Source organism: Corvus hawaiiensis, chromosome Z (genome assembly GCF_020740725.1).
Source record: "Corvus hawaiiensis isolate bCorHaw1 chromosome Z, bCorHaw1.pri.cur, whole genome shotgun sequence".
Classification (NCBI taxonomy): Eukaryota; Metazoa; Chordata; class Aves; order Passeriformes; family Corvidae; genus Corvus; species Corvus hawaiiensis.
This window is the reverse complement of record NC_063255.1, coordinates 57,506,181-57,518,569: the sequence shown is the minus strand read 5'-3', so window position 1 is coordinate 57,518,569 and position 12,389 is coordinate 57,506,181. Positions and strand designations below refer to the sequence as shown.

Genomic DNA, 12,389 nt, shown 5'->3' with positions numbered 1-12,389 from the left:
GACAGGCTCAAGAAGTGGCATCTGGGAAACTCATGAGGTTTAATAAGACCAAGTGCTGGTGCTGCCCCTGGGTCAGAGGAACGCGCAGTACAGGCTGGGGGATGAACAGATCGAGAGCTGCCCTGCCCCGAAGGACATGGGGGTGCTGCTGGGTGAGAGGCTGGCCATGCCCTGGCCATGGGCACTTGCAGCCCAGAAAACCAAACATGTCCTGGGCTGCATCCAAAGCCCCATGGGCAGCTTTGGAGGGAGCGGATTCAGACCCTTCTGCTCCGTTCTGCTGGGACCCCACCTGCAGAGCTGCCTCCAGCTCTGGGGTCCCAGCAGAGGAAGGACATGGAGCTGTTGGAGCAGAACCAGAGGAAGCCACTCAGTTGATCAGAGGGATGGAGCATCTCTGCTATGAGGAGAAGCTGAGAGAATTGGGATTGTTCAGCCTAGAGAAGAGGCAGCTTTGGGCTGACCCGTTGCAGCCTTCCAGTACCTAAAGGAAGCCTATCAGAAAGTTGGAGAGGAACTTTTTGCATGTAGTGACAAGAGAAGAGGGAATGGCTTAAAACTGAAAGACAGTAGGTTCGGATTAGACATTAGGAAGAAATTCTTTATTGTGAGGGTGATGAGGCACTGGCAAGAAAAAGTTGTGGATGCTGCATCCCTGGAGGTGTTCAAGGCCAGGTTTGATGGAGCTCTGAGCCACTGGTCTGGTGGAAGTTGTCCCTGTCCACTGCAGGGGCTTTGGAACTAGATGGTCTTTATGATCATTTTCAACCCAAATCATTCGTAGAAGCATAGGTTTTATTCTTAATTTTATAATTAAATAATTGGTCATTCTTTGAAGTAAATATGACTGTAATTAGCATTTATTTTAGGAAACAGTCAAACATTTGCTGGGCCTAGCTTCTTAGGTTTTCCATTAGTAAAAGACCCTTTTCTCATTGCATTGTCAGGAATGGGGTTTTTTAGCAGTTTCTTCCAGTGGCCTCAAAGAATGTGGTCAGCCAGGCATCTAATATATTTCTTTCTTTAATCTAAGGCTCTTGTGAGTCTTCAATTTTTGAGACTTCTTCATCCAAAATTAAGTTTTTATCCTGATGGATATGTATACAACATCCCGACAATACGAGACTTACTCTGTTAGGGCACAAATTTATTAATACCAGAACACACTTATGTAATGAGAGAGACATTTAATCGAATTTTATTCAATGTTCTTGGAATACTAAACAAGAAAATTTGTTCTTCTGATTGAAAATAGCAAGTGCTAAAGTAAATTTTTTTATCCCCATTCATTTTTGAGATGTTTACATCTGTAGCATGAGACTCTTCTGTTGACACTTTTTTCTCTTAAATGCATTCCTCACTCATTGTTAGGAAGTTTCTCCTTTAGAAGATCTGCAAAAATATGATTCCTGCCACTTCCTTGGTATCTGTGAATCCAGCATCAGGGTACAGACTGCAAGATTCTTTCAAGTTTACCATCACATTGGAATAGTACTTGGCCTGATCTACTTTGAATATGTGTGATTTTATGCCTAAAATAATTATTTTGGGGGTGGTTTATCATATATTTACCCTTTATTAATAAAAGGTTCTGCATTCTGTTGTTATATTAAATGCATATCTGTTTTAACCACATAGGTTTATGTGGTGTTTCCATGCATTTATTATATAGTAGTTGGCCAGTGTTTCAGTTAGATTGTGTGGTAACAAATTTTCACACTTATTCCATGTAAAAATTCACTATAATTTAGCTGTTAAATGGAAAATAAATTGCTACTGCCCAGTGTATATTTAAGCTAAAATATAGGGGGCAATCTCTTACCCATTTATAATTTTTATAACCAACCGTCTTTGGACATTTTTAGGTTTTGAGGGTGCATGGCCAAGTACTAAAGTATTGGTATTATTAGTAGTTTTAAAATAAGAGGCCACAGCAGACAGGAAGGCAGTAACTGGAAACTGATGTTTATCTCTTCCCTACAAAGGTTTCTTAGACATTGTTGTAGTCACTAGTGCTTTTATTACTACTTATTTCCGTTTCCTAGTTCTCAGCGGGAAGGGATAAACAAAAGGAAGCTTCTCCCTGCAATTTTCACAGGTGAAGTGGTCGTGTCTAGAGCAATTTTGAACAGTTACATGCTGCATTTATTTACCAGATTCTCCAGTGAACTCAGAAAATGTCTGATTCATTCCATAAATAAACTCTACTAATAAAAGCTAAATATTTTCAAAAAGGGGTGTAGTATTTCACAAATAAAAATACTCATTTTATTCAGTAGGAGACCTTTACTTAGGAGTCAGTATACAAGCTGCATTTATTAAATGAATGGACACTTTTGAAAAATCATACAGTAGAATAACAGCTCAGAAAGTTAGTTTTGTCTTAAGGAGAGTTTATTATATTACCAGATAAAATGTCAAGGTTATGGCAAGTGACAAAAAGAGCAAGACTTTGAAGAATGAAACAATAACTGCAAACCTCATGGAAGGTAAAAGTAGTGTTGCTTCACAAGGAAATAAGGCCAGGTAGCATTAATAGATAAATTCATTTATCTGCCTTGCATGTGTATTCTATAGCATTCGCTTTCCCTTTGTATTAAATGGATTATTCATCTTTTAAGCATGTATTCTGGGACTAAAATACCATGAACTGATATTAGTTTGGACACAGATATCCAAAACCTTTGCTTTGCTTTTGTTTAGTTTTCTATGTATTTGTAATGCTTTTCTCTACCCTAAAGTGAGGGACTTTGTGCTGCAGTTGCAGTCTTACATCAACTCTTCTGGAATTCACACGTGCTAACATTTCTGTAGTATTTATTCACACAGAAAATTTTGTGGTTTTTGTTCTGGAAAAGAAAGAGTGGGGCCTTGTTTACTATTGGCAATATATATAAGTCTTCTCCTAGGTTTGATGGATTACTAATTCAGGGAGATAATTATTTTAATTTAATTGTTTCTTCATTCATAACTACTTTTTGAAAGAGGACTTCTTTTTTACACATTTGTTTTTACCCATTTAAAGTGTGTTCTACCGCAGGTGGTTTTGAACAATTACATCTATCATAATGTTACCTAAAACTCTTTTGGTTTGTTTTAAGGAGCTACAAAAACCTGAACCTATTGGAAGGACCTTCATATCTCCAGCTGTGGCAGGACAAGATTTTGCCAGATCGGAAGGATTACTGACTTTTGAACGTGGACAGAGAAATGCATTCCTGGATGTGACCCTGACTCCAAAGACAGGATCTTTAAACCCATTTCCTAAACGTTTCCAGGTTGTACTTTCTAATCCCACAGGCGGTGCCAGGGTAGATGACATGTATGGTATTTCCAACATCACCATTGTCTCAGATTTGGACTCCTTGCCAGTTTGGGGACTGATTGATCAACTGCATCAGCCTCTTGATGACACCATTTTACACAAAATCCTTCAGAATCTGAATGTCAGAGTGGCTACAGAAACTACAGAAGAGCAACTTACTGCTGTGGTGCATATAATAGATAAGGTGAACACTTCCTGTTCTTTCTTAAATGACGAATGACATTAATTAGAGTATAACAACACAACGAGGCATATATATATATATATATATGTACGTATATAACAAGGCAGATCACATCCACAGCAGTGACTCTGAAGCACAGACTGCAAAAGTAAAAGTAGAAATTGTGAAGTCCCACAATCAAAGAAGGAGTTTATCTGCCACTAGTTATGATGGTGGCAAGAAATCAGAAATCAAATAGGTTGAAATGAGCAACCAGTATTAATTTTGCATATATACCAGTAGCTCTAGATTTTCTACTGTGCAAAATTTTCCGTTTGGTGCCACAGTTTCATAGAGCTTATTATGTTTTCTTGACTCTTAGGCCACAATTTTGTTGCTTTTATGCCTGGCACAACACCTGCTCATATCTTTACAGCAGACTGCAGTCAACACACAAGCAAATCCTACCAGGGCCAGCTGGAGTCTGCTGTAGTCTTAAGCAAGCATCAGTCTTTTTTCCTCCAGTAGCTTGTGCTTAAGCATTCCACTAAGTTCTATGAAAATTATAGACTAGTTTTATGGTGTTCTGTCTCTTCTGGACTCATGGAATAATGCACAGAAGCTGAAAAATTTCTGAATACCTTGATACAAAGTGTTATAACAATATCCATTCATTTTTGATTGTTGCCACAAAGAAAACAGAGAAAATAATGTAAAAAATTCTCAGGACTCAATAATCTTTGGTTTGTGAAAGAATGAAAAATGCCACATCCTTTCTTTACTAATCAAATTCCCTAGTAAGGATATGTTTATGTAGTTTTGACAGACTGTGTCTTATGCCTGGAGCAGTGATCAGGAGTTGGGAAAAGTATTTTGAACTTTCAGAATGAACATTGGAATCACAGTGAAAATATCACTAGAACACTGAACATAAGGAAATATTACAAGCAGATTCCTTTGTGTAAAATGTTGTTTGATTTCTTCTCCTCTCATTAGGTTACAGGTGTAGGTGAAAAACTGTTGCTAACTGGTAAAAGTAGAAGTCTTTTCTATGAGATACTCTGTGCTCTGGCTAGCCCAAAACGTGAGGATACACAAGGATATAGCTTGCTTGCTGAGGTGACTGAGAAGTTTGCTTTTTCTCTGTTGACTGGGATAAAGTGTGGATCACCAGGAGAAAGGTTAGTAAGCTTGAATTCATAATATGTTTTGTGAATACATGACATCTTACCAATACAGAAAATCTAAACTACATTTTCAGAAGAGGGACTTCTCTACCATCTAGTATGTTACCCATATGTGAATGTGTTACACTATCATGATCTTATGAAGCGCTGTGTCATAGTGCCAATACATAGTGCTTTGTGTGATTGCGTGTCACATAGAACCGGTACTTTGTTATGGGGTAGCTATCGAACATGAGTCAGGAGATCTGGTATGTTAAGATACTCACCTTTAGCTCAAATATTTCCTGGAAAAGTATTCATTATTCTTGCCAAGAAAATAATACGTAATTTTATGATGCAGAGCTGTGTTCTAAGCCTTAGATGAAAGTTAGCAACCCAAAATTTCTACTGGCATTTTGTAATTTGTATGTGCTTGGTTTTGCTCACTTGAACATTGTTTTAAAATTTTTAAAGCTACTCATAGTTTCAAATTGCTATTTTTGTCTCCAAGCCCTTGTCAGGCTAATGGGCTGGGGAAATAGGTGACTGAAGAAAGAGATTATTCTTTTTTATGAGACAGATGGTTTTAAACACTGTGGTTTTCCTATTGACAATCTTTTAAACAACTGGTGGTTGAATGTGTGTTCAGTGTTTAGAACTTAAAAGTCAAAATTCTTTATTACAAGTTTTTTTTGCATCATCTGTTGAGAAAAAAAAAATAAAGCAAGATCATACATTTTAATGCCTCTCCTGTTTTTTAGACTCAACTCTACATCAAGTTGTAAAGATGAGTGTTTTGATAACCTAGTTTACTATGGACAGATTTCAGTTACAGGTCATAAGGAACAAATCCCAGAAGGGAAATGGAGAAGCTGAAATACGTAAAAATTCAGCCCTTTTTCTTCCACAGAAACTGAAACAGTGTGCCAATTAAACATCATAAGCCTAAAAATGCTGAGCTCATAAAGTACTAACAAATCACAAGTACCTTTTAGAGTCATTATGTGATGAGTAGTGAAGCTTGGTTCTGCTTACCAGCCATATTGCTTTTCCATTTCTACAGAGGCAAAAATATCCTTGACAGCTGTCCATATATTGCAATAATGGCTCACAACTGGTTTCCTCAGCAAATCAATGGACACAGATTTAATGGAAAAGATGGGGATTCTATTCAAGTACCTGAGCATTTACTAGAGGTCTCTCTAGTATTATCATCTCCTCAAGAAGAGAACTGTGAATCTGTACAGTTCACAGAATACAGCAGTCAGCAGTGGTTTCTTACTAGAGATAAAGAACTTGCCCTGAAGAACAAGGTTTGAAAATAATGCAATTTTTTTTCAATAATTTATTTAAACCTAGATATTGCTCAAAATACCACATATGTATTTAAAATAAAGTGAACATTTTTATGGTTGTCTGTGATTAAAATGAACACTGTGTTGAATCTTAATATTAAATTTATCTTTACATTGTACATGTTGTTTCAGGTTTTTTCAATGAGCTTGCAGGGTCAGAGTTCACTACCTTTGAAAGATAACAATGAAGTCATTTATCGTATTTATGCTAAAGGAAATCGGATTGTTCCACAGAAGTCTCTATGTCTCCTCTGGAATCAAGCTGCTGAAAGGTTTATTACTGTGTTTAGTTTTCCAATTTCTACCATGAATCCATGTATTTGTTTAAGATATGATAACTCCAGTTAAATAATTTGCAAGTATAAAATTGATCCATTTCATGTCTTTTTCCTTAATTTTTCTGGCCATTTTACCAGTACATAAAACTTTTCTTATAATAAAACGAGTAGTTATTCTGGCTCAGATATTTCTCAGACTTCTGCCCCTGGCTTTTTTTCATCAAAATACCATTTAGATTGTATAATGATGCATTAGGTTACAGTGACAGGCTATAAATCCCAGAACTGCATCAATGAATATGTTAATGAAATTGGAGATAATTGTGTTCTGTATCCTGTTGAAGTATAGTTGGTTTAGGTTCAATTTCATTAGACCAACTGGATAATACCAGCCTGCTGTTGATACAAACTATTTCTCTTCAGGAGGAGATGCACCAGAATTTCCCTGTATGCTTTCCTTTAATCTGTGCACAATTTCCAGTAGAAATGGCTTAGGTTATCATCTGTGGTATGCTTCACCCTTTTTCAAAACCACTTCAGCAATACTGAAAAAAAACCAAAACAAAACCTGAATTTTAGTTTCAAAGCAACAAATAGCAGTATAAAATGTTCTCCATAACAGGGTATTGAGCAAAGTTAAGTAAAAAACAATTTGAAAAGTCAGACAGACCTAAAAATCTGGCAGAGATTTTAAAAACATGGGCACAAAAATTCTCTAGTGAAAAAAATGTTAATACATTTACAAAGATTTAAAAAAACACATTAAAAAGCTATAAACAATATTTTAATCTCATGTAAATATGCTCTTCTGAGCACTACACATGAAAGATTACAGAAAACACCTACTGAATAGTTTAGGGAACTTGGTATTTCAGGAATACAACAAAAGTTTTCAAGCCTGCTTACCATGTGAATTACACAAGTCCATTTCCAACTCTGTGAAACTTGTTTTGCAGCTGGCTGTCTGATAGCGGATTCTGCAAGGTGGTTGACGACAAATCAGATTATGTGGAATGCTCCTGTTCTCATATGTCCATTTATGCAGTTTATGCCCAAACAGATAACTTATCTTCATACAACGAGGCTTTTTTTTCTTCTGGATTCATCTGCATTTCAGGTCAGTTCATTTAAGACAGTTTTCCCATTAATAATCACTGATGACCACTGATTGATTATTAACACTTTTGGTAGCTGATGACAATCTTTTTATTTAGTGGAATATTGAAGGAATATTGACTAACTTCATGTCATTAAAGGTGAAATCTTGTCTGATATTTGCCCACTGACAAATTTTGCCACTGGAAAAAAATGTCAAGCATATAAATATCACAGAATCAACTAGGTTGGAAAAGATTTTTGAGGTCATCAAGTCCAACCTACGACCTAATGCCACCTTGCCAACTAGATGATGGGACTGTGTGCCACATCCAGTCTTTTCTTAAACACCTCCAAGGGTGGTGACTCCACCACCTCCCTGGGTAGCCCATTCTAATCCCCACTGGTCCACCTTGTGGCACATAGGGACGGCCTGCTCCTATGCCTTCAAGATTTATTTCTTGAAGTATGTCCCTCCTTCCAGGACCCCTTTGTTTTTGAGGGCTGTTTCCCAAGGTACTCTCCAAAACAGCATCCTGAATTTCACCCTCTGAAAGTCTAGTGTAAAAGCTTTACTGAAGTTTCAATATCTTTGTTTCACTGAACATTGAAAACTCGTGGTTCTTTTCATGAATGTCATGGTCACTGTGCCCCAGACGGCCTCTGACCACCACGTCTCCCACCAGCTCCTCTCTGTTGGCAAACAGCAGGCCTAGCAGAGCCCCACCCCTGGCACGCTCGCTCACCAGCTGTGACAAGAAGCTCTCCTCCACACATTCCAAGAATCTCCTGGACTGCCTCTTTCCCACTGTGCTGAGCTCCCAGCAGGTATCTGGCAGGTTAAATCCCCTACAAGAACAAGGGCTGGCGATCTTGAAACACCCTCCAGCTGCTTGTAGAATAATGCTTATAGAATAATCTCTTCATTCTGGTTGGCTGGTCTATAAGAGACTCCCACCAGAATGTCAGCCTTGCTGGCCTTCCCCTGATTCTTACCCATGGTACTTGATCTTTTTGTCATTGATCTCCAGCTCCATGGTGTTGAGAGCCTCCCTAACATACAGAGCCACCCGCCCACCTCTCCTGCCTCACCTGTCTCTTGTGAAGAGCTTGCAGCCACCCACTGCGGCGCTCCAGTCATGCGAGTCATGCCGCCACATTTCTGTGATGGTGACTATGTCACAGCTTTCCTGCTGTCCCATGGCTTCAGCTCCTCTTGTTTGTTACCCATGCTGCCTGCATCAGTGTAAAGGCACTTCAGCTGGGCTGCTAACTTTACCCCTGACTCGGGCTTACCACCCTTGGGCTCATCTCTACGAAGCCTGGTTTCATCCCCTTCCCTCTTCAAACCTGGTTTAAAGCCCTCTCAGTCAGCCCTGCCAACTCATGGGCTAGAATCCTTTTGCCCTTGTTAGACAGATGGAGCCCATCTGACTCAAGAAGGCCTGGTGCTGTAAAAATTGCCCGTGGTAAAGAAACCAAAATTCTGATTACACCAGCCCTTAAACCATGCATTGATAACATGGGTTTTCCTGTTCCTTTCATTTTTCATCCCTGCTCCTGAAGGAACTGAGCAGAACAACACCTGTGCTCCTGCCCCATCAACCAGTCAATCCAGAGCCCTGACATCCTTTTTAATGACCCTGGTACCCCCTTCTTGTCAACCTCATCCCTGCCAATCTGGACATCCAGCAGTGGGTAATAATCAGAGGGCTGAATTATTTCAGGGAGTCTCCTGGTGATATCCCATACCTGGGCCCCAGGAAGGCATCAGACTTCACTGTGGCATGGGTCTGGTTGACATACAGGGCTCTCAGCTCCCCTCAGAAGGGAATCACCTACTACAACTATCCTTCTTTTATTCTTAATTCCTGAGGCTGTGATGCATCTGACAGACGAAGTGCAGGTGGAAGATTCTCCAGACAGATGTTTTTCTTTAGTGTCATCTGCCTGACCCTCTGGACCCAGGGCCTCGTACCCACTCTGTAACGGCACCTGGGAGGGTGATGGGGGTCAGGAGGGAATTTTACAACCTCTCTGATTGGGTACCCATTTCCATTCCCCCCATCTGCTAGGTCTCCTCCTTCTGCCTGATGGTAAGATGGTCAGGGCTCCTCTGACTCCTGCTGAGCTTCTTGCAGGTTTGCAAGGCTGTAAGTCCACAAGTCTATTTCTCTTTCACTCTCCCTAACACTCCTCAGCCTTCCCAGTTCTTCCTTAAGCCCTGCCACCAGACAGAGCAGATCATTCACCTGCTCACACCACACACCGGTGTCTTTTGCACTGTCCTCTGGTACTGCCCCCAGGCTCAGACACTCCCTGCAGCCAGGGGTCTGGACAACTGTGTCCTTGGGGGACTCTGCTTGGGTTAGCACACTTTTGCTGGCAGCAGCAGCAATGACTTTTGATCATTTGTAACCCATTGCTGGATCTAGTCAAGTTGGGGGAAAAACACCCCAAAAAACACAACCAAAACACACCCATCTAACATACCACCCACCGCCAGGAGAACAACTGCACCCCTCCTGTGCAAACCGCTGAGCAAACTGCCGTGCCACGCCCCTGTTTGCCTGGTCTGGGTCACCAGGCTCCCCAGAGCCGTTTAAATCTCCTGCAAATGGTCCTGGCACACCCCTTGATCGCCTGAGTGGCTGTTTCCCTGAGGCGCTTTAATGAAAAGAGATGTCATTCATTTGGGGGAAGAAACTTAAAAATCTTAAATTCATCTGTGTTGCTAGCAGCAGTACAGTCATCCTCTTTGTCAAATTTTTTTGACCATTTTATCTGGAATTTACACTCAGAAGTAATAGCTTGGGGGAGATAGATTCCATTACACTCTGCTGCCTAACTGCTACCCAACATCTTGGGAAAAAACCCTGAAGAGTTCAACCTGTGAGGAACATGACTCTCTTTGTTAGCAGCCTCAACAGCCTAAGCCCCAAAATACCAGGCAGGAAGCAAGGGATCTAAATTCTAAACTCGACTTCTGAAGGAGCTTTCCAGATTGCAGCTGGTTTACTAGTATGTTGCAGCAATCACAAATTAAAGTAAATTTTTCTTAGAACTATAGAATTATTTAGGTTGGAAATGACCTCTTGCATTTATAGGCGCTAAGAGTAATGGGCTTACTAAGAAAACATGCTAAAGGGAATTCTTGGCTGACTTTAATCCCCTTAAATGGGGGGCTGGTGTGCTCCTTGTGAGATTTATGACTTCTGTACTAGATCATCACTATATGAGTAACAAAAATCCTGCATGCAGCTAAATCAATTATGTATCCCTACCTAGCAAACTGCCGTAACAGATTAAATCTAGTCTTATTTTTTTTAAAACCTCAGCCAAAGAAAATGAAGACAGAGAAAGAGGGAGAACCTCTCAGTTTTTCTGCTCCACACAGATTGATGGTTATATTTAACAATAATAAAACGAGATTTTAGCACATAAAAATAAGCAGATTTTAAAATACAATTGCAGGGAAAAAGAAGTATGTTGATGAAAAAAAATGCTGTAGAATGGAAAATGCAACAAAAACTGAAGAAAAAAAAATATGCAAAAGTTAAGAAAATATTTTGCTGAATTTGAATCAATTAAGATACAGATAATTGTTCAGAACTGGTCATTTACTGTAGTCATAAGAATGTGTTTTGAAAGTAAAAATAGTTTAGCTTGGTTAAGGGTTTACTTTGAACTTGAGGCAAATGCTTTCTGATGCCTTTCAGCTTTTTTGGCTTGTTGAAGATGTGATGATATAGATTACTAGATTTAAATGAATCTTTTAAGTGACAAATTGCTTTATTTTTAGAGTGATAGGGATATTATTCATTTCTCTTGACATTTCCACGTAGGTATGAAGAATATTAAAAAAAAAAGAAAAAGGAGAGAACATGTATAGTTGTTTAAATATCACTAAATAATTTTTGAAATATTTAGAAACAATACTTTTAGCAATTATTTCTTTCACTCATCTCTTACAAATACTGGTAGCTGAACAAATAATCAGTCTCAATAGAGGATAAAAGATCTGCCTTAATTACCCAAATTCCTGCCCTGAGTGAGGTGTGAAAGCTCACGGTTAACTCTAATTAACTCTTAGATTTAGCAGTGTTTTCCTTGGTGGCTTAACTTTCCTAGGGTTCTTTTCCCAGGAACTACTTACTGGTAGGAAAGGGGCCTTTTCCATTTTTGTTCTGTTCATGTTTACAATTAATTAGTGAAATGAAAAGCGGTGTCATTCTTTCTGACTACTGCTATAATAGATTTTTATGCCCAACACAGATGAAATGGGAGATTGGCATTTAGAAGGTTTAGCTATCTGCTAAAACAGTGCTACCCAACAGGAGGCATTTTTTATGTAATTGTTTCTAAAAACATTTTTTGGACACAGTAATATGAACACTGAACAGTTACCTTTGCTTTATATATAACTATTATGACAATCACCCATTTCGTGCAGAAAATTACACCAAAAAACACTTTTCAAAAATGGTTTGTTTACATCATGAAATTATTTTAGGTCCCAAGCCTATGGGAACATTAAATACATGTTAGTATTTGAGATAAACTCATGAGTGATCTCAGTGTCAACCAAAATGGACATACTCTCTGTAAGGTTTGTTTGTTTGGTTTTTATTAAGTGATCTGCACCTTTGAGAGATATCTGCTGGATATATAGCACAGTTTATTAGCCTAAGCTTAAATTTTCCTTCTTTTTTTTTCTTTTTTCTTCTTTTTTCATTGTCATTTCTATGTAGGTTTTACTTTGGCTATCATCTCCCACCTTTTCTGCACCAGGTGTGCCATGTTTGCCGCTAAACTTCTCACTCATATGATGGTTGCTTGTTTGGGTACTCAGGTAAGAAAAAAGGCTGAAGTCTCAAAATGTGGAGTGAGTACATGTTTGCTTTTCTTTTCTTCACTTTCATGGGCATGTCTGAACAGACCTGAAGTCTGAACATTTTGGGAAAATGTAAAGTTTCAACATACGACACTTAAAATCAATCCAATATT

At 38.9% G+C, this 12,389-nt stretch overlaps 1 protein-coding gene across 19 annotated transcripts in view; it reads left to right on the top strand.

Annotated features, from left to right (window-relative positions):
• Positions 1-12,389, top strand: part of ADGRV1 (adhesion G protein-coupled receptor V1) — a 310,923-nt gene that overhangs the window by 120,119 nt on the left and 178,415 nt on the right. For 18 of the 19 annotated variants that reach the window (XR_007201087.1, XR_007201088.1, XR_007201086.1 and 15 more), the window contains 6 exons: positions 3,102-3,509; positions 4,485-4,669; positions 5,718-5,967; positions 6,142-6,281; positions 7,244-7,404; positions 12,134-12,234. Coding sequence is in view for 15 of the 19 variants with exons in the window: in XM_048292637.1 (XP_048148594.1) it covers positions 3,102-3,509; positions 4,485-4,669; positions 5,718-5,967; positions 6,142-6,281; positions 7,244-7,404; positions 12,134-12,234 (1,245 nt within the window). In the remaining 4 variants the exon portion in view is untranslated. Of the gene's footprint in view, positions 1-3,101; positions 3,510-4,484; positions 4,670-5,717; positions 5,968-6,141; positions 6,282-7,243; positions 7,405-8,089; positions 8,211-9,457; positions 9,525-12,133; positions 12,235-12,389 lie in introns of those variants that run through there. The other variant, XM_048292644.1, reaches the window with a different exon arrangement.